Below are 26,034 nucleotides of genomic sequence, written 5' to 3' on the forward strand. Positions count from 1 at the left end.
GCATTGTCTTGTGCCAATATTAAAAGATTCAAATTAACTTTACTCTAAAAAAAATGACAGCATAGAAGAATTTGCTGAATGGTCTTTCACGGTGTTTTTTTAGTATCATGATATTAGTACAAAGTATCTATCATTTGTTAATGATTCACCAAAAAAAAAAATCACTCACTTGTTGATTAATAGCTGTCGAAAAATCCAACTGATCACTTAATAAGTCTCCTCTTGCAATAATATTTTTTTCATTCACAAGACTTAAACATCTTACTAAGAGATTTGAGTCTGGCATTACTAGCATTAACAATATGTTAGCCTTTTCACTGTCTGTTTGAAATCCTTACAATGAAAGAAAATATATTGATTACGGACCCGCACATTGTGTGAGTAAATAGGTGAAATATTTTAGATTTTGTTTCGTCACAAACTTCTAAAATCAATAATAAACAAAGAGATATAAAAAAGCACAGGAGATAATAAGAATAAGCGTATTTTATAATTTTATCATAAATTAATTTGCACCATACTGCTATCTATCAACATGACTAATTTTGAACAATAAATAAATGAATTGGACCTTACATGTCATGTATAGATTCAACTCATTCAATTTTAACATTTATATCCTACCAACAAGTTGTCAAGACAGGACAAGAAAATTAACAGGTCAGAAACGCAACATGAATGGCTCATTTAACAATAAAATCTAACATGATTTTCTGAAAGAAAAACAAAATGTTATACAGTGATTTCAGAAATCAAAGAAAGTAACATCGGCCTTAGTACGTAGAAGAGGAAAGGAACACCTATATAGTGATAACTCGTACTTCAGATTTTATACATTATTGCAAATATATTCTTCTAATGATCAAACAACTTATATTCTTATAAATAAATATGTTATGAAAAATAAATATTTTCTTCTATAAAAACTTATTCAGAATTATTCGCTTAAGAATTATTTTTTTTACAATTTATTTGCAAATAATAAATATTTCATGTGGTCTTGTTCACTATTGTCTCAAGAGTATTTTTTAGAAGAAAAAATAAATAAAAAATGAGTGTATTAGTAACAAGTGGTAATGCAAAAAACAAAAGTCTCAAGAAAAAAATCCAATCACAGCCCAGGCCCAAAATAACGGAAATTTGAGCCTCCTGTAAAGGCCCAATTTGAGAATGAATGGGCAAACTGTAAAGGCCCAAAATAACTGTTCTGTTGGCCCACTCGAATGCATTCAAAGTAAATTTACTAAATTATAATTTTCTATTTTTTTTAAATTAAGTAAAGGCTTAAACCCTTGAAAAACCAGAAACCTGTGTTGTGGTTCAATCCAGCATCGATCGATCATTCATCTGTGATAATAAAAAAGGTATAACTGTAGCTGCAATGTTTCTGAATCGAAGTTGAAAATGATGACGCCGTTCAAACGCTTACACTTAGTTCGCACACTCTATCGTTCATCTCAGATTGGAGAATCTTCGTCGTATCTGTGAGTAACACTACTTTCCTCCCTTTCTCAGAAAATGAATTTTCTTTATGAAGCCAAACGTTTGTTTTCCAGCTTTAAATTAATGTCATTATGCATTTTTTTTTATAATTTCGGTGTGTTCGAATTTTCAGGCTCGGCTGCTGCAAGAGTTATTCCTCTGCTCTATCAAACGGTAATAATCTCTTTTAACATTTTTTGTTGTTGTTTCATTTGTGTGCAAAAAGGATTTATGTGAATGATTCAGTTTGGTCTTTGACCTTCAATTTGTTGACAGTTCGAGACTTCTTTTTTTTTTTTTGCTTGATCAGGTTCTGAGGGTAATTTCAGGAGCTTCCATCCCCATTTGTTAAAGGGTCACGATGGCTTTCCCTTTGCTGGTGTAAAATCTTTGACGCTTCGATCTACAATGGTAAATATTCTTGAATGTTTTATCTTATGAAGACAGTGACTCCTAAATTTCTTGTCTTTTTCTATATGTTTCTTATCTAACATTTCTTAGGCTGCTGAGTTGTCCATTTTCATGAACAATAGGAGGATAAGTACTCAAGTCAAAGCCTCAGCACAAGCGCGACAAGTGGTAACTCTCTCTTAAGTTTCTTTTCTTCATTTTTATGACACTCGAACGTTTTCTGCTATTCTTCATGGTATATGATGTATACTATATGCATTGTGCATTGTATCCAATGTATACTTATTGTATTGGATTTATAAATTTTACTTGATGAGTTTTGTTGTATGAAGTAATGTACCTGCTCCCTTTATCTTTCAGGTATAAGTCTTTAGTTATGAAACTCTGATGTTTTGGTGTTTTCAATTGAATTGTTACTGTCTCTCATTTATGCCCTTCTTTTGTGCTGGGCTATATAGCCATTTATTTGACTATTTGAATTGAATAACTGGATTTAATATCCCATGTTTCCTTTCTATGAAACAGAATACCAATTGAGGTAAAGGGATTCTTTAAAATTAAGAGTTTTTTCTACTCTTTGATGAGATGATAAGTGGAACCTAAGACATGCAGTTTATGGCTATAGTTAAGGCATTAAAAATATTTTTATCATTAATAAATTCAGAATATTTTTGCAACATTCGAAGCATATTAGCATTTCAATTGGCAGACCACATGAGAACTGTCCATCATTTAACAACTTGTATATGCTAGATGTAAGAACGTGCACCTCATTTGTGGATTCTCTAAAACAGTCACCTAGAGAGTTGATGATTAGATGGATTTCAGGTTACCCTCTTATTTGAATTTGCATTTATCTACTGGTTAACAAAATCTCTGTCATTATAATACTTTTAAAAGGATAATGTAAACAAAATTTATCTATGATGGCTGTCTGTGATCATTTAGAGATTGTTCGATTTCTGTTTTTAGTTTTAAAGATAAAAGAACAAAAAAGAAACATGTTTGAGCCTTAATTTAGCTAATTTTAAAAAATTGATCTTAAACAAATTTCAAAACAGTTTTAAAAATTAAAAACAGAAACAAATATCAAGCAAGGCATTAATTTGCAGATCAGGTAATAATTTGATGCTTTGCTGACATATCATTGATGCAGGGACAACAAATATCCATATCAAGTCCTGGATTTATCTATGAATCCTATGAACCTCGTGAGAAAATCCCATTTTGGAAGAGGTTAGATCTCTGTGGTTTTAAATCTCCATTGTTTATACATGGCTTTTTATGCTAACATACTCTCTCTCTCTCTCTCATATATATATATATATATATATATATATATATATATATATATATATATGTTTATGTTTATGGGTTTATTTTAACATTTAGAATTTTGGGTAGAATATGTCTTTGGTCCCTCTAAAAATTTTGAAGTTCAGTTTCAGTTCCTCTATTTTGTTCGTTTTTTGCCCCTCTAATTTTGAAATTCACCACTTTTGGTCCTCTAGCACTATCTAAATCACTTTGAGAACCAAAAGTTGTGCATTTCAAAATTAGAGGGACTAAAACCGAACTTTGGAATTTTTAGAGGGAACAAAAACATATTTAACCTAGAATTTGTTACATCTTTGCTAGGTATTTTCTTTCACCAATTTGATATGCCTTCAAACCTTGTATAGCATTACATTTCCTTATAAACTATTATAATTATGTATCATGATCTTTTGTATAATTTCTCTGATATTTGATGTATCAGATGGTTCACTAGAAGTGGTTGGAGAAGAACAAAAAATGACATAATTCTTGAGTTGATGATGTATATAACTTATTTTAATTTTGGTTTGCATTATTCCCCCAAATTTAGAGAACAGGGCCTAACTATTATGTAATAATTTTTGTTGATCCAAATTGTTCTTTTCCATTCTCTCTTTTCTTTTACCCCAATCTTGGAGAATTACAGCTGATTGTTGCTTTCTTTTAAGGAGGAATTCCTTTCCTCTCTTTGATGTTCATTCTTCCCTTTCTCTCCTAAATATTCTCTTTTAGGAAAGAAAAAGAAAATTAAAATCACATTGAAAGTATTGAACCTGGACCCTTTTATTTTTAATGGATTCTATCAATAACCTTAATGAAGCTGTTTTTTGCTCTGTTGCAGCTTAAAAGTGCCTATGCTATTGCAAAGTTAAGAAAAAAGGGTTATTCAAAAAATCAGTTCTACAATGAGGCTGCCAATATGTACAAGGAGGTTTGTACCTGTTGTATTCTGTAGCCTTTCCTAAGATTTTTTCTTAAAAAAAGAAAAATCATTGTCACAAGATCAAACTACAACCAACCAACAAAGTCTTTTCCCACTAGGTGGTGTCAGCTAAATAAATCAAACTACGCTATTTTGTTTCTGTCTTACAACTCATTCTTCCATTTGATACTGATCTTTTATCAATTGCATGTTTTGAGTTTAAGCTACAAAGTACTACAGTAGCACTAAAAGAAATCAAAAAGAGAAAAAAAATATTGCATTAATTACTCTTTTGGTCCCTCTAACTTCAAACAAGTTCTGTTTTGGTCCCCCGGGTTCCAACTTCAATAGTATTAATCTCATATTTTTCAAAATTCAAATTGATATAAATAAATAAATTCAGTCTTCCATGTGCTTCATTATTTCTCTGTCAGCCAAGATAGTGCCACATTTGCAAAACTGGCTGGCATGCCAACATCTTTGCTTCTGGGGCTCATGTTTGTTGGTGTTGCACTATTTCTACTGACAAGGTGATGATGTGGATCAGTTCCAAATTAACAAGAGTGCCATATTATATCGGTCTACTTCACATCAATTTGTTGAAAACTACAGGGATCAATTTTTAATTAATTTAATTTGTTGAAAACTACAGGGATCAATTTTAAATTAATGTAATTTGATACAAGTGAATGATGAATACTTTGTGCAGAACATGCAGTCTTTATTTAAACTTGAAGTCTCTTTTGGTTGTTGAGTTACTATTGTGATGATTTCAAATCCTTATATACTTGATTTTCTCATCTGTCATCCATCAGTGTAATTGAACATATTATCTGTGTGGTAAAGAAGATATCTAAATGGCATTTGATGCCTTTCTTAAGAAACAAATTTACTTCATCTATTTTGTGGCTCTGCGCCACTGCCACACCTTGTGAGTACCGAGATTTGATGCATGCACTTTCTATGACAGAATGTAGATGCATGATTGTTATAAGTTAATAGATTAAGAGAGTGCATTGTGAAAGAAATTGAAGGGAAGCCATTTTTTAGTGATATAGTCACTTCAGATAGCGTTCAGGAGAATCGATTTAAAGAAATGCCTCGAAGAAATTAAGAAAAGAACAGAAGACATTGATGTTTGGCCTTTGGATGTGTTTTGAATTTTCACCTGCTACAACCATTTATCATCACTATTTCCTGGCAGCTTCTTTCTTTTGCATTGTAGTATGTGGTTTGTTCTGTTCTGAATTTCTTCTCCTCCTTGATTTCAGTTGAGATATATCATTTGTGCCCTAATGCTGATGTTTTCTTTTTCTTTTTCCCAGATAAACACTCTAATAGCTAAAGGTGACAAAAGAACATTAAGGAAAGCAGTTACTGAGAATATGTTTTCTGTATGCTTCAGTTCCTTTACGTGATTTTATTAGTGAATCTGAGCTCTGATACAGTTTTGTACATTTTTTGCATCAATAATTTCTAAAGAGAATATAGTTTAATACTTTAGTTTATGAGATCTTTTATTTCATTATCTTGTCCAAGGCCCTTAAGAATGATATTAAACAAAGAGACACTGCTTGGAGCAGGGTATACTGGGAAATGGTTGAGCCTGTTGTTAAGATTTGAACTTTGCGTGCACGTCTGGTTAGTATTCTTCTGCACTGTGTTTAAATTTTGGTCAAGATGATGTGACAACTCAAAATGTAGCACATTTTTTAAATAAGAGAAAGAAAATCTGCCTCTACTGGCATTGGGTCACATCAAAGAGCTGACATATCAACTTGCTAACATTGAGGCATCACTGATCAAAATCTGGTCCCATTGGATTAAGTATTGCTTTGTTAGTATGTATTGCTGGAGGTGTTCTGACCAGTTTACAAGTGAAAATTTTGAATTTAATCACTTTTTGTTTCTTGGTATCTTTGTATGGTTTCTCTGGACTTCTCCCTGAAGTTACTGGTTATGTCTTGTAGGCATCATGAACAAAAACTTAATTATGTAGCTTTTTCATAGTTTCTGCTGCATAGACCTTTTATGGGAATAAATATATAAACAATTTTTTTATTGTATTAACCTGATATTTTCGCCCTTCAAGCACGGTGACAATTCTAGAAGTGTTAATCAACCAGGTCCTGTTAGTATGCACGTCCTTTTAACCTACTAGCCTTATGCAGATGACAGATTATATATGATGTTGAATTGTACTGTCACTCTCTCACAGACGTGCGCACATATTTTGAAATCAGTATTTTGCTTTTCAATATAATGATTTTTATGATGACCTTTTCAATTACAGATTGGAGTTGATCGGAAAGACCTAAATAAAACATTTATTCAGCTTACTCTTGAGATTTTGGCTAAACAGGTATGCTTTACATTAAAATTAGTCGAATCCCAGAAAATTTATGCCATGGTTTCATGAGTAATAGGAATTTCAAAAACGCAGAACAGTGAATTAATGTTATATTAATTGCAGAAATTTGAAGCATATGACTCAAAAGGTTCTGTAGTAGCTGGAGATAAAAGCAAGGAGGTAATTATAGTTGGAGCTTGTATATTTATTGTTTTCAAAAACAGTTTTTTGTTTTTTAAAATTTGTTTGTCTCTTAACACAATTGAAAGTATTTGTCCCATGAACATATTTCTGTTTTCGAAAAGTTTGTCTCCTGGGCACTTAAGCAGAGTATTTGAAGAAAATAGAAGAGGATGAGAAAACATCTCCTAACTATTTCTGTTTTTTTTAAAAACTTGTTTTGGAAACAATTTTCAAAGCATTAATAGAACTTGGATGAGAAATTAATTGCCGAGTAGTGTGGAATTATTTTAGAGAACAGTTTTTAAAACAAAAAAGTGATAAGAGAATCAGATAGGCTCTTAATTTCTTTGTTTCCATTCCATTCTTGTGGCATTCCTGGATATTCATTTCCTTTTTCTTTCTGCCAACTTTTCAAAATGCATTAAACCATCTAGGAAAAGATAGTGAATTCTTTCATCATTGGCTTTTATGTTCTTCCTCACTGGTAGGATAGAGGAGAGCAGTTTGGAATCAATTTTCTGTGCGATGAATTATACAGTAGGCCACTTATTCGTTTTCTATGAAATGACAAGCTGCTTTAGCAAAGGGAACTTCATACTGTTTTAAGGATGCGCCCTTCTGACCTCTAAAATCAATTCTTTACTCAAGTTCAGTGCATTGCTTTTTATTTTTGATAAAGGTCTTCTTCCTTATGCCCTGATTGCTAGTTTCCTATGATTTCCAGGTTCTTGTCCGTGATATATGGGTATTGGAGAAGTCTATGTTTCATCCTGGTGCAACCTGGCGTCTGTGTGGACGGATATCACCAAAAGCATCACAGTTATTTCCTTGAAAGAAGAGACCTAAGTTTATGATAGTTAGCTGTTCCTTTGTTAAGCTAAATTCTCACATTTGTTTGTCACTGGAGCTTTGTCCTCTGAATAAAATCAAATATAGGTGTAAACCTATGTAAGTTTTGTTGTTCGAATGAAATTCATTTGGAGAGGATTTTTTTTTTTTTTATCAGTTTCTTTCCTTGCTGGCAAACTGGAAAATAATGTATCGATCAATGGAAACCATGCGGGAAAGGAAATCTGCAACATAAAATATTAATAAAATAGTAAACGTGGAAGAATGGGCAAAGTGATTCTATTCTCCAACCCTGATAATAATTTGGAAAGAGTCACTAAAACAAGCATATAAATTTTTTGTATTTGAATTAGTCCTGATTAACTGCATCGCTTAATTGTGGTCTTGCTACGCAATAAACATGATCTGAGCGGGGGAGATGCAGTATCAAGCAATGCCTTCTTAAATTCTTGCTTTCTACTTTCAGATTCAATAGTAACTTTATAAAGACTGTAAGCTTTCTGGATAACATCCCTTCTAAGAAAAGCAAAGAATATCTTACCAAATATTTCAATATCTACTTCCTGATTTAAACTTTTATATTCTTAGTTCACGGTGGGATTAATCAAATCTCTTCTTCCACCCTTTTCACATATTTATCTGTGGGTAATTTTTGGCAGATGGACAAAAGAGAATCCCATCTTCAACCTATGGGCATCTGTTACAGGCTCTATCATTTCCTCACAAAAGCTCTGGCTTTGCAAATGTCAAAGACTGTGACTTTAGGGCGTTCAAGACGTGATAGTTCAAGCTCAACTGCTGTAAGAAGTTCTGATTCTAAAGCTAAAAGGGAGGTACAGTCAGAGACACCATGCGAAGTTGATGATGGCAAGAAGCTTCCAGCAACTGAAGGTGTCGTTGGTGACTCTATTTCTTCTCCTGTACAGCAAGCTGAAGAGAAGAATAAGCCATGCATGAATGTTGATAAGATGGAAGGAGAGAATGCTGCATTAACATTGCCAATGCCAAGTTTAGCACCAACGCGGTCTATAAAGAAAACTGTAAGCATAAGTGAGAACGTGGAAGAGATTCCCCCACCTAAGAAGTTGAAGAGGAAGTGGAGCAGGTCCTTCCAAAAATCATTTTCTCTGGATCAAGAGGAAGAACCAATACCTCCCCCGCGATCAATTCTGAAAGTGGGTTCTGATCTTGATGACAAGTCCAATTCCTTTTCTTAATTTCACGTTTCGGGTGTAATAATGTTAGTGTCAATAATTTATGTTACGAAACAGCATACAGAAGCCCCGTGTTAATGTTGTGGCTAGCCTTAACAATCTCTTTGATCATTGATAATTCCACAATTAGCTTTCTTTTATTTTGTACATTTAAATATTTCTTTGGCTTCTTTTGCTTTGGAGAACTTGATCGAAAGAAACTTATGTTCTGAAGTAATCAAACATCCATCTTATTAAATGCACAAGTCCTCTTTCACCGAAGACAGTGATACAGTTAGTTAGATAATAGAATTTTGCATTGGACTCCAATTTTGTCATGTGCAAATCTATCTGTGTTTGTTTCTAGACTAAAATATAATCAACGAGAGGGATCAAGATTTTTGGGGACAAATAAATTTCTTGTTAGTAAATATTTGTTTTATAATTTAAAATTTATAAAAATATATTACTTATATTAATTTTATTTTTATAAAATAAAATATTTGTTTTAGAATACGTTCGTACAATTGGAATTCTTATTTTTTAAGATTTTGTTTTTAGTAAGTTGATTTGATTTATTACGTGTTTGTTAGGGTTTTTTTTTTTTCAAAGTTGATTCGCAACGTTCACAACATTTAATAGGCCTGATAGTTTTACTTTGAGTTTTGTACTCTTGCACAAAGGGATCTATAACTATATATATTTTTCTTATTTAGCCAATAGACACAAATAGAAAAATAATTTTGCATTTTCTTTTAATTTCTTTTTCTTATAAAAAATTATTTTTTTTGAGAGAAAAAAATTGGTGTTTATTCTCCTACCAATGGAGGTATTTATCTTTAAGGATAACATTTGTGCGCTTTAATCCAGGTTATTTAAAACTTCTCTTTTAAAATTTTTTTTTTTTGTACTTATTGTATGTTATATTGCATTGTTAACCCATATTTTGTCATATTTGAAGTTGTATTGCTACTATTGTTCTTTTATTTAGTTTGAGGTTTTGCATGTTTTTCTCATTTATTTTATTTTATTTTCTAAGAGTCTTAGAGAGAAAAATTTGTCTTATTCTTTTCTATTAATAATGCGTCTACCATGGATTTACTTGTGAGTAAAACCTTTTCCTTAAAATTAATATATATATATATATATATATATATATATATAAAATAAAAATTTACATGTTATATTTGTTTAAATATAGGAAGGTATTTTGAGTATCTATGTTGAGTTATATTTGAACGTTGATGTTTATTGAGTATGAGTTATAGATGGTGGAATTGTTTACTTGTACATAACAATATCATCAGAATCTCTCGAGTTAGTTTATTTTTAAATTAAAAGTCATGACAATAGTTTATTTAAAAATTGACAAAATTAATTCTTTTTAATGTGTTACTAAGCCACATGGATTCACAAAAAGGTATCATGTACCTTTAAATATATATATATTTCTATGATGTACAATTATTATTTATTAATTAGGATTGGCAAAGAATTTGAATATAAATGCATTTGGAGTTTACTTGAGACTTATGACTCCTCTATTTGTGGCTACATACATGAGTTATAATTGATATTGATATAGATTAATGTTTGACTAATGTGATGTTACATTGTTAGTCTATCATTGCTAGTATTTTTTTTATAAGTTATAATATATTTGTGTAGTACCAAAGTTTTTTTCCACCATGTTTCTATTATTAGTATGGTGTTCCAATATTTGATGAATTTCTTTTCATTGGATGCTACATAGTAGTATGCCAAAAATTTTAATTGCTCTTGGTTGAAGTATAAAAAGTAAAAATATTTAAGAGTGATTATGCACATGTAATCACACCTGATATGCTGAATGTTTCTGCTTCTTATATATAATTTTAGTGGTACCCTATCATCAATGTCACTCTTTCAATGTTTTTAATTGTTCTCATGTTATGCAATTATTATATATGATGAACTAAATTTAATATCCATTTTGCTATGTCTGAATTTACAGTTTGAGAAAGATGAGTTCATCTTAGTCTTGTGTTCATGAATTGAAGTGTATCTGAAATATCTTAAAGTGATCCTAAAATCCAGGTCAAAAAAACAATATTACGGATTCACTTACAAAAGAGTTGATGCGCCAACAAGTACTTGAGTTGTCAAGGAGAATGAGTCTAAAACTCATTATTTAGTCACAACAATAGACACTCGTCTCCGTGTGATTAATGATCCCATGAATGGAGTTCTTGTTGACTAAAATATACCAAAATAAAATTTTGTGGAGTTATTTTGTTTATCATTGTCACGGCGAGGTGTATTGTAAATTGTGACAATATTAAGGTTGATGTATTTACATACAGTTAAAACTCTATAAATTAATAATGTCAGGACCAGAGAAATTTATTAATTTAGAGAGTTATTAATTCATCGATAAATTAATAATTATTAATTTAAAGAGTTTTTAAGTAATTATATTGTACATACCAAATAAAAAAGCAAATTAGTCTATGTCTCTTAGAATTACGTTAAAGCGAACCTTGGAACTCAACGTAAATTAGTAACTAATGTGTTCATATGCATTGGAAATCAATAATAACTTTTGAAGTACAGTAAATGTAAACAAGAGGAACAAATGTGTTCAATATAATGTAATATATTTTTTTTCAATTTTTATGAATTATTAATTTATAATTTTCTTGATACCGAAAATTATAAAGGGATCTCACGAAAAATTATTATCTTATTATTTTATCGAGTTTTTCAATTTTTTACATTGGCCCAAGTCGGGATCGGACAAATTTATTATTTTAGAGAGCTTATTAATTTATCGAGTATTAATTTAAAGAGTTTGTATATTTTTTGGTCTAAAAAAGAATACATCTTAATAAATCCTATGAAAATTATTGTAGGGGTAGGGGTCACTAACCACTCTATGAGGATTCCTAATGAGTGTGGTGATGAGGTTGCCCCTGTGAAATATGAGTTAATCTTTAAGTGACATTCATGAAACAAGATACATGCGCAAGACCGTGTAATACACATCCACTAATTACAACCTAAACGAACACCAATATTATAAGGATTGTGTACTAAAGCCCGATTAAAGAAGATGTAGTTTAAGACAATTAAGTCTTTACATTTTTCTAAGGTTGAAGTTCATAAACACTAGGACTAGGTATAAGGTTCAACCCCTAAAAGTTCCTTATATTGAAATATAATATCACATGCTCTTTGTTTTATGTTTCTACACAAATTGTGTTTTTTTAAAACATTTTAAAATTTTAAATTATGTGGGGAAATGTTAGTAAATATTTGTTTTATAATTTAAAATTTATAAAAATATATTACTTATATTAATTTTGTTTTTATAAAATAAAATATTCGTTTTAGAATTTGCTACCTAAAACTAGAATTCCTATTTTTAGGATTTTACTTTTAGAATTCCTATTTTGCATTTTTTTTAAAATTTCTTCTTTTCTTGTTCTTATAAAAAATTACTTTTTTTGAGAGATAAAATATTGATGTTTAGAAGGCTTGGGGATCCTTTTGTTACACACTATCGAAACCAACGAGTTGTTATTATATCTTGAGAGAAGAGCACAATCAGATTCTCTTACAGGACAAGGAGGACGATTTATCTCAAAAAATAACGTTTGTGCGCTTCAACCTATGCTATTTAAAACTTATCCATCAAAATTATTTTTCTTTCTACTTATTGTATGATATGTTATATTACAATGTTATATTATTATTGTTGTTCTTTTATTTTGTTTGAGACTTTGTATTTTGTTCTCATTTATTTTTTTTTCTTTTCTTTTATCTTCTAACAATTCTCACAAGGCAAATCAATCAATCACGTTATCTTTAAAAATATTCTAGATGCTTGTTTGAAAACTCCATCTTAACTGGCAATTTAGAATTTGTTCCTGTCGGCATACACAATGGTAAAGCTAAACCGTATTTAATGTAATACAAGTATCGCTGTATCAGACTATTTTTTGACACCAAGTGATACATAACAGAATGAGCGTGTCATCACAATCTTTTGTAAACAGTGATAATGCAGGCTTTGCAATCATAACGAATAACCCACAGGAAACATGAAAAGTTTGAATACAATTATACAAAGCCCTACAAACAGTACACAATTGCTTAATCGGCCTACAATCAAAAGATTATCTATTAGAAATTCCAACGTGTAAACTCTATCATCTTATCCATTCCTAGTTTCCTTCCACTTGATTTCCCCATTATCATTCTATTGAAATCTCTTCTCCTAACATTAAAAAATAAAAATAAAAATCAAAATCAACCTTGAATGGAGTGTTAAAAATGAACCCATAAATCATATGGGAAGCAAGCACACTATGCACATACACTTAAAGAATTTGTTTCACCTTCAATTTCCACATCATCATCAGGAAGATGATAAAAAAAAGCATCAAGGTACCAGGGTCATTGATCATTCCAGTCACCCCTGCACGCGGTGGCACGCCATTTCTGGTCAGCTATCATCTCAGGAGAGAGTCCCCATTCTAGCATTTATTCCTCTGTGTGATTTACAGCTAAGCTGTATTCTCCATCACTTTCCAGCTGCATTACGCGGAACTCGCAGTTGCCAAAATTGTTTAGGTGCTCAAACTGCTCAACTGTCCACTTGAACCACTTCATCAGGAAAACACGCGATGTCAAACCGTGAGAAACAATTACGAAATTCAAATCATTGGAAGGATCATGACGAAGCCTGTTCATGTGTATGTCCCTCCACAGAGATTCAAAGAAACCTACAAACCGATCAAACAGTGACAAACATATATCAACAAAAAATAACAGCCAATGAAAGAGCCAAAATAAGAAACGGGTATGTTATATATCTATCTAATTAGTACTTACCATTAGTTGTATTAGTACTCCATTTTCATCTATCCATTTTATTTTATTCCTTCTACCATTAGATACCTCCGAATATAGCCTAAATCTCCACAAGTCAAATTAGTTCTTAAATTTTGTGGCTTAAGAACTAATTTCATTCTATTCCATTCTCCTAATTCAATAGAATAAATATTACTTGTGTAAAAGGTTAATAAGCATATGGTGTGTTAATGGTAGAGTTTCAAGTCAAAAGTTAAGGTGCATGTATATTGCAAATTAGATTTTTATCAGTGGTTTAAATGCAAAATAAAAAATTATATTTTATTAAATGAACCTTAATTGAATGAATGCATTTGAAGTTGTTTTTGTTTTAACTTTCAAGAGAACTTATTTATTATAGTTGGTGACAATCTTCACTATAAATAAACTATAAATAAAGAAGAGAATTAATAGAGAGATACAACACAAGATGAGAGAGAGAAAATGAGAAGAGAGATTGTGAAACAAAGTCACTTTGTTGAGAGAGTGTTATCATTTCTTGTAACCATTGACCAAGGTACTCATGTTTGTAGAGTGATACACTATTTGGGGTGGATTACAATCTTATAATCATTTTTGTGATAGTGAAATACTTTTTGAGTTGGTTCCGTGAACGCATGCAAAAGGTGTCAAACACATTAAATTCTTGTGTTTGTTATTATTTGTTCTTACGATCCTTTGTGGGGGTGTGAGTAATTTTATTTGTGAAAGTGTTAATTACCTAACATTAATAAATATCACTTTTACATAAAAGTTAATAAAATTAAGATAGTTTGTGACTGCCTAAAAAATCTTTACATTTTCATGACATATGTATAATTTATTTTTTAAAAAATAGATAATTCAAGAATTCCATTTAAACTACCAATATTATGTTGATTTGCCTGAAATTAGAATTGAATCATTCAAGCAAAGTCTCATATTAAAAATAATAAATAGTCTATGCCTATGAGAAAATAATCCATTCCATTTCATCTTATTTCAAATAATATAAATAATAAATACAACATTATTATATTTTGTTTGAGAGTATCTTATTATTGACTAAAGTATTAATTTCAAGTACTAAAAGTACATTTATTTTTTATAATGTCAAACATGAAATTAATTAATATTATTAATTTGAAGTACTAAAGTATTTCTCTTAAAAGAAGTACTAAAGTAAATTTATTCATATTATTGTGAAGAAAGAAAAGTTAAGGATAATGTGAAATCAGAGATGTAAATTTTTTGGAGCAATGAGAAAGAAGGAGGAGGTTACTTGAAATGTGATAAAAAATGTTGACGGCAGACTCTCCTTTGGGGAAGTGATAGAAGAACCTTTCAAAATATTCGTGAATTTCCTTTATTACTTTCATCTTCTCTTCCACCTGAAAGTTTCCGAAATCTTATTCTCGAACTCACGACTCTTCTCTCATGCCGATGATCATCTTCTTTGAGAAGCATCGTCTGAGCTCGTGGAACATCAACTGGGTGTGGGCGTAAGGGGACATGTAAAACTACACTTGCCAGTCAGCGAAGCAGCCATCACCGCCCATCACGCGGTGGAGGTGCTCGCCGGCACGAAAGGCCTGGGCTATGCCTTACGTCGTTAACTAAACATTGTGGTTGGGTGTGGTTGTATACGCCGCCATGTCCCGGTTCTCCTGTGATTTTCCATGCCACGTCAATATTATTCTCTTTGGAAGCACATCAATCATATTTTTCCTTCTCTTTGCATTTATTTTCTTTCATTGTCACAATTTATAATAATAATAATAATATAAAGTTTAGCAGTATATGAACACAAAAACCAAACCCTCCCTTTTTGCAACTGATTTTTTAGAATATTATAATAATGATATTATTAAACTGAAATTATTTTAACCAAAGGTAAGGTTACCCGTTCACATGTGACCTATGGGAATGATCTATTGTTTTGTGTGAGATTTTTTTTAGACTAATAATAATCATATATTGTAAAAAGAAAATTAACTCAATAAATTAAAAGATATCGTATAAAAAAAAATGATTTTACGACGGCTTCCTCTGGTCAACACACAGGAGCTGTAAAGTGTAAACGTGTACAACGAATTCCAAGTCATGGATAACAAATTTAGTCCATGACAGTAGGAGATAATTTTGTTTGCGTATGAATGAATGAATGAATGTCTTAATACACAGGAATTCCAATCCATAAACGTTTTTTTTGGAAGAGTATCAACCATTTGAACTTTGAAGCAAGCGGCCAGTTGAAAATTTTGACTATTTTTTTTTAATATTATACTCTTTTCAAAGTTCAAGGAGACTATCTAGATAGATTCTGCCACTTGTTGAATTTAATGAGGTTTTATACAATAGAAGTAACAAGGTTCAAGGGTACTTCCGTTGCAGTACAATTAAAATGAAAAAAAAAAAAGGTTACTAATAAAAAATAAAATATAGCTTTAATTGAAAGTTACTTAAATAACCTCATCTCTTACATCCTCCATCCAAATATTAAAAACAATTCCTTCATATTTCCCTCTCACAAGTCACATCTCCCCTAAATCACGCTTTAAAAATTCCATTAATACTCTTTTCAAGAAACAAGGATTTATTTTCAAACTCACTTGATTGAGGGGAAAGCACCCTAGGGTACCATATTGTTTTCTCTTCAATTCTTGCAAGTTCTCATCATGACATGATTTTTAATTTTTACTTTGTTGATAGAGTATTTAATTTCTAGAGAAACATATTTCACTTAAGGAAATCTTTGATCATTATTATTATTTCTTATTTTTTTCATTACGTTATATTTTATTATCACCATAGTAATAATCATTATCACAATAATAATTACCTAAATTATTATCATTATCATCATTATTATATTGTTGAAGTTATTCTATTTTCACCAATAGTATCATTATTTTTAACTATATATAATCACTACAAGTTCACCATGTCATTGTTGTCCCGTATCCCACGCTAACCTCAATGGCTCCATTTTCAAACAAACTTAAATTAAGAAATAAGAAATGATTTGTCATTTAGATTTAATAAAAATTACAAACTAAATTAATTTTAATTTTCAAAAATTTCAAAACTAAAAACTAATAAACATACAAATACCTACTTAGATTTAGAGCACGATCACAAAAGGATACCTCGACAATTTTCATGTTCTCTGTTGTTCTCACCATTTAAATTTTCAAAGCACGATTACAAAGGACTAAACTCCTCAATTTGTTGTTGACTTTTCAAAGAAAATTCTAGAAATATTGCATGGAATTATGGATTGACAAGAGCTAGACACGAAATTAAATGACTAATTTCCATTTGATTGTGTAATTTTTCAAATTAGTCTCTACTTTAAATTCGTAGAGAGATTGTTACATTACACTAGTATTTTCGTACCATAAAGGACTTATCTTTTCCAACAAGGAAACAACGCCACGGTATGTTCGTATATTTACACTTTGGATGCAACATCGATCCTTGTGTGTGTTCCGTGACAAGTTTAGTATAAATATGAAGGAGACACAATTAAATATACAATCACAAATTCACGTACTCCATGAAACAAAAGTAGGGCACCACATGAACCTCCAACTTGATGTCACGCAATGCTAAATCCATACATATGTAGGTGGTGGTGATGACTCCCATGACCATGATGATGATGGCTTTGAATATGATTCAAAACTTCATGACACTTCCTAGACCTTTCGTTAGGAAACTTCAACTCTCCAATCCTAACATCTTTCTCCTCAGAGTCATAACTAATAATCTCTTCAACGACTTCATCATCCTCTTCCTCTTCCCCCATTGATTCTACTAGCCTCATGTCTTCTTCCTCTGTGTCATCTACTAGTTCTTGTTCATGCTCTTCTTCTTGTGCATTATCTTCTACACATTGATCTGGAACAAGGAGCAATCTCAATCGTCCATCTTGTCGGGTAGCATAGAGAATTTTAGGTCTCTTTATTCTTACTTTGGTGAGTTGCAACCTTCCATTTTTCCTTACCGGTACAAGAATGAAACTAGGTTGTCCGTTCCCATTCAACGACGAAAGTGGTGGAGGAAAGATTCCTCTACCCTCTGCCACCCTTGTTTTCCTCCAACAATTATCTTCATCCTCCTCATCATCATTATTGTCATTATCATCGATTTCACCGCTAACATCAATGCTTTGGAAACTAGCAAGACTTTTAGTGCAAGTCACCAACCCTTCAATCCCTTCACCAACATCTTCAATAAAGCCAATCTGATTTGGCGGTGGAGGAGAATCCGGAACATGCATATGCATAATGGTGGGGGGTGAATTGGGATGAAGCTTGTAGTTGTGATTAGTCATTGTGTTGGTAGAGTTGAAAGTGGTGACACAATCCAATAAGAAAAGATGAATGTGCTTCTTAAACACATGGATAAGGAATGAGATAGAAAGTGAAAGAAGAATAGGAACATACAAAAATAAAACCATCATCACATGTATGTAGAAACATATGTATAAACTCTTGTTTGATGAATGTATGTGTTTTGTGGTTGTAGATTTTGAAAAGCAAGTTAAGAAGATTGGAAGGGTGGGAATATTATAATAACATCCTCACCCCCCAAAGATAGAGGAGTTGTGGGCTAATGATGAGGTCAAGAGAGAGTGGAAAAGGAAAATTAAGAAGAGAGGATGAAAAATGATTATATGAAACATGAGTTCCATGTAGTGATGGAGCAAAGTTAGCAATTAGCAAATGGTGCCGAGTCCCACTGAGATGGCCTATGATTACTCCCAAGATGGCACATTGCTATTTTTCTTCCGCATTCTCAAACGACATCCTTATCCTCACTTTCTTTTTTCTACCTACTGAGTTGGCTAAAACATGGGAAGCTTTAGATAAGTTTGTTAGACACGTTTCATGGGATAAGTGTTCTGTCTTGCGTATTTTTTGTTTAGGACTCTCAATTAAACTTTTATTTTTGGCTATGGTTGCAAAGATATTTGAACTTCTTCTTTCTCCGTTTTTATCCAAAATACACAATTTTTTAGACAATTAATTTTTAGGACCCCTCACGAGTCATGCCTATTACATTTTAATAACAATCGCTTATATCTAAAACAAAAAACAATATGTTTTATTAAAGGCAAACAAATTGATTTTTAAAAAAAAATGAGAAAAATAAAATTCAAATAGAATATCACATGTTAAAATTCAAGTTGGAGAGGATATAATATTGGCAAACTGAATTAATTTCTCACTATGGTATTGGTATAAAGTTGTCTGTTGGAAACAATGGTAAATTTTTGTAGGGGGACCGTGAGTGCATAAAATATGAGTATTTCTCTTCCAATATGAGACTGAGACTTTTTAGTAGAAAATACACATCAAACAATCTCATCCAGACCCCTCAGATTTCATGAGACTTTGTTTTTTCTTTTCTCTTCCTGTCAATTGACATTTTTTTTGTCTATTATACATAATCCCTTGTTTCTTTGTTGAAAGTTGTAGGCACTCATAATTTTTGTTACTCTTTCCGTCAATGGGTAACATACCCGAGAACATGTGATATGAGAGATCTTTCTAATTATTTGAATTTACAATTGAGACATTTTGATTTCGTACTTATACATATTAATAAAGGTGAGAAGTTGGCGGTGTATAAGTGGATAAATATATACATGGAGTTTAAAACAATTATTGGACATATTTTTTGTTTGGTGGAATTGTTATTCTGAGAATGATTACAAGTATCCATGCTATCTAGATATTGTAATATATAATTTTTATAAAATTAACATGATTGATGATTGAATGAGAATGAACTTATTGTGCTTGTAAATATGATGAGAAAAATTTATTTGTTATGTAACATGTTTAAGGTTCTTTGTATATGATGAATTTTATTTAAAGTGTTAGGTAAGAAAAATTCATAGATCTTTATCAACAATTTTGAATATTATTTTAAAAATTTAAGAAGTCTTTTCAAATCTTAAAAATTTATAATGTTCTTTCGAATCTTATAAATTCATATTTTATAATTTCATTAAAATTCAAACTACAAAATTTTAATCATAATTTTTTTTAAAAAAAAATATTAAAAGTGATTACATTTTTATAACATCTTTTAAAATTTATAAGATTTTTTTACACAAAAATAATCTTTTGAAATCCTAATCCTATATCCTTAGTTAAAAAAAGCAAAGTCTTTAGGTAACTAATGTAATGAAATTAATATATATATATATATATATATATATATATATATATATATATATATAATTAGCTTATAAAAAATACATATATACAATTACAATTTTAAAATTGATGTCGGTCAAACTTAAATGTGCTTAATTAATATTCATATTTGGCATATTCTTATAACATTAGAAGGAATCAATAACTTTGTGAAGATTATATTCACCACAAAATATTATAATAGTTTTTTCATTAAAAATTTAATTAAGTTAAAAAAAAAGAACAATATTACCAAAAATAATTTATAATTTTATTGGAAACTAATCATGTTCAATTAAAAATTTATTATTTCTTTTTAATCAATATTAAATAAGTTTTATATATGAACATTTAAATTAATTTTTGATTTTTCATCGATAAATAAGAAAGAAATAAAAATGAAAATATAATTTTTTATATAATCTAACAAAATCCTCCTCTAAAATTATCCACATATATATATATATATATATATATATTGTAACGGTATCCTGGAATGATTTTTAATGGATTGATAATATAAAAAATTAAAAATATTTAATATGGATGATAATTAAACTCATTTTAATGATGAGATTATTATTATCATCATTAATTTGTTAATCAAGCCGAAATTGAAAGTTAGTTTGAGAGGAAGTGCACATAAGTTAAGATAGCAGTAAATAGTAATCCAAATGACTGGCCCAATCCCAAATAAAACCAACGGTCGATTCCACCCCAACCGTCCTTCAAAGTCGTTTTTCACTTTGCTTTCTCTGTCAAAAAACGTTGGTTGAGAGCACATGTCGCTGCAAACCTTTCATTTTACCACTTTTTTCCTGTCACAACGCAACGCACCCTCATCAATCTGCATTCTGCAATGCAATCAATCCCTTTCTGACTTCCATTATTCATCACATTCTTTCACATCACTGCCCTTTCTAACGCATACATACCAACAAAACACGCCTTATATATAACCATACGTAATAACAATTCCCTCTTTGTTTTTCTACCATCATCAACCCAAAACCGTTAATTATATTTTGTCTTTTCTTCTCTTTCATGGCCAATCATAAACTAGATTATCATTTATGGTATGCATGTATGCATATGCCTTCCTTCTTCCCGTAATTAAAATCACGTCCATTTTTGTTTTATCATTTTCTAATATCTGAGATTATGTGCCATGCATTGCAGGGACAAGAAGAAAAACCAAGCTAATAAATCGAAGAAGAAGCTTACAATTGCAGAAGCTTTAAATTTTGAATCTCATATGCAGCATGCCAATCCCAATCCCAATCCCAATCCCAATCCCAATACCAATACCAATACCAATGCCAATTCGAGGTCCAAAAGAGCTACCAAGAGACAAGCCTCTCTATTTTCTTGTTATTCTTCTGCCCATGGTTTTTTTTTTTCTCTCAATTCCTCATTTTTCAATCCAATTTCGAAGACTTAAAAGACTTGGTTATATTCTCTGCTCATGATTTTCATTTTTTAATTTTGCTTCAAGACTTGAGGCATTTGGAATTGGAGAAAGAGAAAGAAGACTCATCATCACCAAGAGAAGTCTTGGAAGCCTTCATGAAAGACTTCGTTGACTCTCATCACGAACAATCACATGAATCTGAAACCACTAGTTCAACCACGAAGACACACTATCACTGGACCAAATTCTTCAAACTTTGGAAGAAAAAGTCTTTTAAGCGCCTAGGTTCCATCCCTCCTCTTAGTGTGCCAAAGCTACCAAAATGGAAAAGCAAAAGCAGCAGAGAAAACCAAGCTCTAAGTAAGCTATACAACTTCAGGTCTTCTTGGGTCACTTTCAGCCTCTCAAAACTCAGACATGCAACCAACAATTTTAGTGCTGGTCTAAAATCTCACCCTAATTATGTCATAATTTGATTTTAGCCTTAAGTATGTTTAAAGTCCCTATAAATGACCGAATTTTATTATTGATTCCAATTTTTGTTATTTTGAGTTCTTAGTATATTAAAACTTTTGTTTTGAGTCATTGTCGTCGGTTAAATAATAACGTGATACCATCATAGTTGTTGATAATATTGAGATTGATAAGGTAACACGTTATCACTTAATTGATGATAAAAACTCAAAATAAAACTTTTAATATATCAAAAATTCAAAACAACAGGATAATTTATTAGGGATTCAACAAAATTCAGTCATTTATCAGAGATCTTAAACATATTTAAGCTTTGATTTTAATACTCTTTTTTTTTACTCTTAAATGTGGTCAGTCTGACTAGGTAGATTTACATTGCTCCTTTTACATGTAGAAAATATAATTGGAAGAGGTGGTTTTGCTGAGGTTTACAAAGGCTGTCTCCAAAATGGGCAATTAATAGCTGTGAAGAAATTGACTAAAGGGACCACAGATGAAAAAACCGCAGGCTTTCTATGTGAGCTAGGTGTAATTGCTCATGTTGACCATCCTAATACTGCAAAGCTAGTTGGATGTTGTGTAGAAGGAGAAATGCTTCTTGTCTTTCAACTATCTACACTCGGAAGCTTAGGATCTCTTCTTCATGGTTTGTACTTTAGTTTGCATTGCAGTTTCCTCGTATCTGAAAACTTGATGTTTAATGTATTTAGTATTTACTATTTATTCTTTCATGGAATGTATTCCAGGTTCAGATAAAAACAAATTAGATTGGAGTAAAAGGTATAAAATTTGTCTTGGAATAGCTGATGGTCTCCTCTATCTGCACGAGTGTTGCCACAGGCGAATCATTCATAGAGATATTAAGGCAGAGAATATTCTGCTCACGGAGAATTTTGAGCCACAGGTTTTTACTAAACTTCATTAGAGTGAATGATAAAATAACTTATTTGCAGTATTACTTTGATACATGAAACTTAGGCTCCATGGATATATTCTGAATTTTTGTGGCTGTGTGTAGGAACATTAACTTATTAGTTTCGGGTGTAACAATTTTAGCTTATTATACTGTTATCAACTTACCTTGTTTTCCAATATTCTGAGCTAAGCTAAACTTATATATATATATATATATATATGCTGTATCATCATTAATGAAGCAATAGAATACTATTTTCCACTATTATTCTTATCCTGTGAAAATCTTTCAACTTTTGCCAAGAGATAATACATGAACTGAGCTGTCATGTCATGTTTTGTGCTAATGTTCTGCTTGTAAATTAGATTAGTAGCAGACCATGTCTCTTAAAGCTCTGTTGTATTCCCTGTTGTTTGACGCAATCTTTCTGATATATCACTCCCTTATTAATTGATTGAGATTTTTTCCAGATATGTGATTTTGGACTTGCCAAGTGGTTACCAGAACAATGGACTCACCATAATGTATCAAAATTTGAAGGCACATTTGGGTATGCAAATAAAAAATTACTAACGCTAGAGTTCAGTAGGTTCTCGTGATTTAATATATTCACCTAATTACTTGATTGGCAGCTACTTTGCTCCTGAATATTTCATGCATGGAATAGTAGATGAGAAAACTGATGTTTTTTCATTTGGGGTCCTACTTTTGGAGATCATAACTGGGCGTCCAGCGGTGGATCATATGCAGCAGAGTGTTGTGATATGGGTAAATCATTTTTCCTAAAATGTGGTATATTAGATTATATTATCTAACTAATTGTCACTACACACGAGAGGCCTCATCGCTTTGTGCTTTCTTGTGTATCATAGGCAAAACCATTGCTTGATAAAAATCATATCAAGGACCTCGTTGATCCTTCTCTTGGCGATGATTATGAACGAGGACAGTTGAGCTGTGTAGTTTTGACTGCATCAATGTGTATTGAGCACTCTCCTATCTTCCGCCCCCGCATGAGTCAGGCAAGTACACCACGACCTAGATTGATGCACATTATTAGTTCATTCAAACTGAAATTACCATCATATTAATGCAAGGAAACTAATTAAGATCTTTTCAGTTATTGTACTGTGTGTCTTTAATGATAGCTAATTGTTAAAGTATAAGTCTAAAGGTGAAATCTCACATTGAATAAAAATGATCAAGTTAAGTAATATATAAGTAAGAAAGACTCACAAACTGAAGTTTAAGATTTTGAGTTAAAGTGTAGTGTTAAATTCGCTTATGTGACATGCTCGTGGTTCATTAGTGAAAATCTGCCCTTTCTTTTATTCCTCGGATTTTCCAACACTAATGTGACACCACCATTTTGGTTAGGCTAAGTGACAACATTTATGAAATGAAGCTGATTGAAAAATATGCAGCCATACCTGTATATATTGTTAACTGTTTATACTTGGCGTTCACCCTTGTACTTAGAGATGCTAACAGTAATTAAGGGAGAAAGAGATAGTGAAAAGAAAGAAAGATAGAAAGAAGAGTGTAATTTCATAGAAGATTGATTGGTCATATTTTTCTTTGACTGATGCAGGTTGTAACACTGCTAAGAGGTGAAGACCATGTTCTGAAAGCTAAAAAATCAAGCCAAAGTAGTAGGTCTCTACAAAGAACATACTCAGAAGAGCTACCAGACGCGCAAGAATACAACTCAACAAAACATCTAAGAGATCTCAAGCGATTTGAGCAGTTAACATTGTCTAAATGAGAGCTAGGGGCATCATTAGTTTTTGGGACTAGAAAGATTGTATAAAACTTGAGGCACAAACTTCGGTAATTAAGGGTCATCAAGTCCATGGAAATGAATCAAATGATTATTGCATTCATAAACTTTGCACGATTAGCTCCCATCAGGTTTTAAATGCAAAAAATATTAAAGGCTACCTGGATTTCCATGGAGCAACTTGTATAGATTGTGTTGGCAATGTTACTTATTATGTACACTATTTATTGTGCTTATGTAAATTACTATAGGTTGAATAAAACATGTGAATATTGTAAACTTCTTAATATTGTACATAACATCAAGGGTTGATTTATTATAGCATCTGTTAGATTTTTTTATGAGTTACTAACTTTCTATATAAAGTAGGAGGCAGAGCCCTTTTTTTTCAGTGAATACAAATTATATGTTTTTGAAAAGGCTATAGAGGTCCATTTGTTTGAATTTATGAGTAACATCACTTGACTGCATTTTTACACTTGGATGAAATTGTTTCCGGTGCAACAGGTTTTTACTTTTATTACTTTTCAATATATCCTGTTTTTTATGTTCCTTAAAGATTAAGAAACATTTTATTTATTAGTAATTTAAAGTAACAATAATTAAATTATATGCCTAGTGATTTTCTTTGCAAAATATTTCTAAACGTAGGACCTCTTTGATTTTTATTTTTTAAATAAAAAGCACTTTTTAATTGAATGAGAAGTTAGGAAAAATTATAATAATTATATAAACCTAAAAAAATAAAAACAACTATTTTATTTTATTAATCAAACAAGCTTATAGATTACAAAAAAAAAAAAAACATCTATAAGGATCTATGAGAATTATATCCTCAAGATCACACAATATTTATAAATATCCATTTACTCATGAAATCGTATAAAAATACTCATGAATCATGATGAAAACATAAGCGAGGAATTGGGGCATTTGCGTCGGCTTAGACTACACTATTGCCAATTCTATACATAACCTTCGCCAATAATGCGTGAACTTTTTTAAAAGCTAAACTGATTGAAAAATGATTCACAGGGTGAATTTGCATCTACTCTAACTCTCCCTAAAATTACGACTCAATTATTATTGTCACTTTCTTGGTAAACAAGTTGATGTTGGAAGGGCAATAAAAATTATTTTAATTAGGTTCGGCATCTAGTTTAAGATATTCCCACGCCTTGTCGTTTGGTAATCAACATGCCGCGTGGACTGTATTCTTTTACCAAAATTATAGTCGTTAATAAATTTATATATGGTAGTTTTCTAAATTAGAAAAAAATAAAAAGATAAAATCATGTGATTCAACAACTGATATGACAAAAAAAAAATATAAATTTTTCGTAAGAATATTATTATATAACACTCTTTTTTAATTCCTCAAGGCATTCCTACATACTTGCGTATAGGAATTCTCCCCCAAACTTGTTCATAACACGAAAATACCACATGAGACACACGTGCTGACCAAGTCAAATGTCGAACTTGCCCCTCAATCCCTCACACTGATCCACCAATGATTCGCTTCCAAGCATTCAAATTACCAACCAAACCGTCCTTCGTAATCAGTTCGTATCAGATCCCATCATACCAAACCCCTTTGTATTCGCGATTGCAATATAAATAAATTTAAATATAATATTTTAATAGCAGTGATGATAAGTT

The 26,034-nt window shown here is 31.1% G+C and overlaps 3 protein-coding genes across 5 annotated transcripts; 2 read left to right on the forward strand and 1 right to left on the reverse strand.

Annotated features, from left to right (window-relative positions):
• The first annotated feature begins 1,288 nt into the window (after positions 1–1,288).
• Positions 1,289–7,664, forward strand: LOC114369135. Of its 2 annotated transcripts, XR_003657555.1 has the most exons (12): positions 1,289–1,484; positions 1,616–1,656; positions 1,793–1,893; positions 1,984–2,061; positions 3,050–3,129; positions 3,653–3,704; positions 4,052–4,141; positions 5,458–5,526; positions 5,672–5,773; positions 6,426–6,494; positions 6,606–6,662; positions 7,390–7,664. XR_003657555.1 is itself a non-coding variant. In XM_028326321.1 (11 exons), the coding sequence occupies exons 1-11, from the start codon at positions 1,405–1,407 to the stop codon at positions 7,495–7,497; spliced, it is 825 nt and encodes a 274-aa protein (XP_028182122.1). In that variant the 5' UTR covers positions 1,289–1,404; the 3' UTR covers positions 7,498–7,652. The 2 variants fall into 2 exon arrangements, 1 of the variants encoding a protein (XP_028182122.1); XM_028326321.1 differs by lacking the exon at positions 5,672–5,773 and having other exon boundaries at positions 7,390–7,652.
• A 5,314-nt stretch (positions 7,665–12,978) lies between these two features.
• Positions 12,979–24,688, forward strand: LOC114370403 (receptor-like cytosolic serine/threonine-protein kinase RBK2). Of its 2 annotated transcripts, none has more exons than XM_028327747.1 (9): positions 12,979–13,550; positions 20,971–21,179; positions 21,287–21,643; positions 22,071–22,322; positions 22,423–22,580; positions 23,063–23,142; positions 23,225–23,360; positions 23,465–23,614; positions 24,184–24,688. In XM_028327747.1, the coding sequence occupies exons 1-9, from the start codon at positions 13,375–13,377 to the stop codon at positions 24,355–24,357; spliced, it is 1,692 nt and encodes a 563-aa protein (XP_028183548.1). In that variant the 5' UTR covers positions 12,979–13,374; the 3' UTR covers positions 24,358–24,688. The 2 variants fall into 2 exon arrangements, with proteins under 2 accessions (XP_028183548.1, XP_028183549.1); XM_028327748.1 differs by lacking the exon at positions 12,979–13,550 and adding an exon at positions 20,550–20,867.
• LOC114370404 (lateral signaling target protein 2 homolog) lies at positions 16,882–18,258 on the reverse strand. The gene has a single exon (XM_028327749.1). It carries the CDS (start codon positions 18,045–18,047, stop codon positions 17,181–17,183), a length of 867 nt encoding a protein of 288 aa, XP_028183550.1. The 5' UTR covers positions 18,048–18,258; the 3' UTR covers positions 16,882–17,180.
• Positions 24,689–26,034: the final 1,346 nt, after the last annotated feature.

Source organism: Glycine soja, chromosome 10, assembly GCF_004193775.1.
Source record: "Glycine soja cultivar W05 chromosome 10, ASM419377v2, whole genome shotgun sequence".
In the NCBI taxonomy this organism is placed as follows: Eukaryota; Viridiplantae; Streptophyta; class Magnoliopsida; order Fabales; family Fabaceae; genus Glycine; species Glycine soja.

Coding starts and splice junctions, on each gene's coding strand:
- LOC114370403 (XM_028327747.1), top strand. CDS start 13,375: ATGTCAAACCGTGAGAAACAATTACGAAATTCAAATCATTGGAAGGAT. Junction 13,551..20,970: donor AGAGCCAAAATAAGAAACGG/GTATGTTATATA, acceptor CATGCATTGCAG/GGACAAGAAGAAAAACCAAG. Junction 21,180..21,286: donor TTGTTATTCTTCTGCCCATG/GTTTTTTTTTTT, acceptor TTTTGCTTCAAG/ACTTGAGGCATTTGGAATTG.
- LOC114370404 (XM_028327749.1), bottom strand. CDS start 18,047: ATGATGGTTTTATTTTTGTATGTTCCTATTCTTCTTTCACTTTCTATC.
- LOC114369135 (XM_028326321.1), top strand. CDS start 1,405: ATGATGACGCCGTTCAAACGCTTACACTTAGTTCGCACACTCTATCGT. Junction 2,062..3,049: donor CAGCACAAGCGCGACAAGTG/GTAACTCTCTCT, acceptor TCATTGATGCAG/GGACAACAAATATCCATATC. Junction 3,130..3,652: donor AAAATCCCATTTTGGAAGAG/GTTAGATCTCTG, acceptor TTGATGTATCAG/ATGGTTCACTAGAAGTGGTT.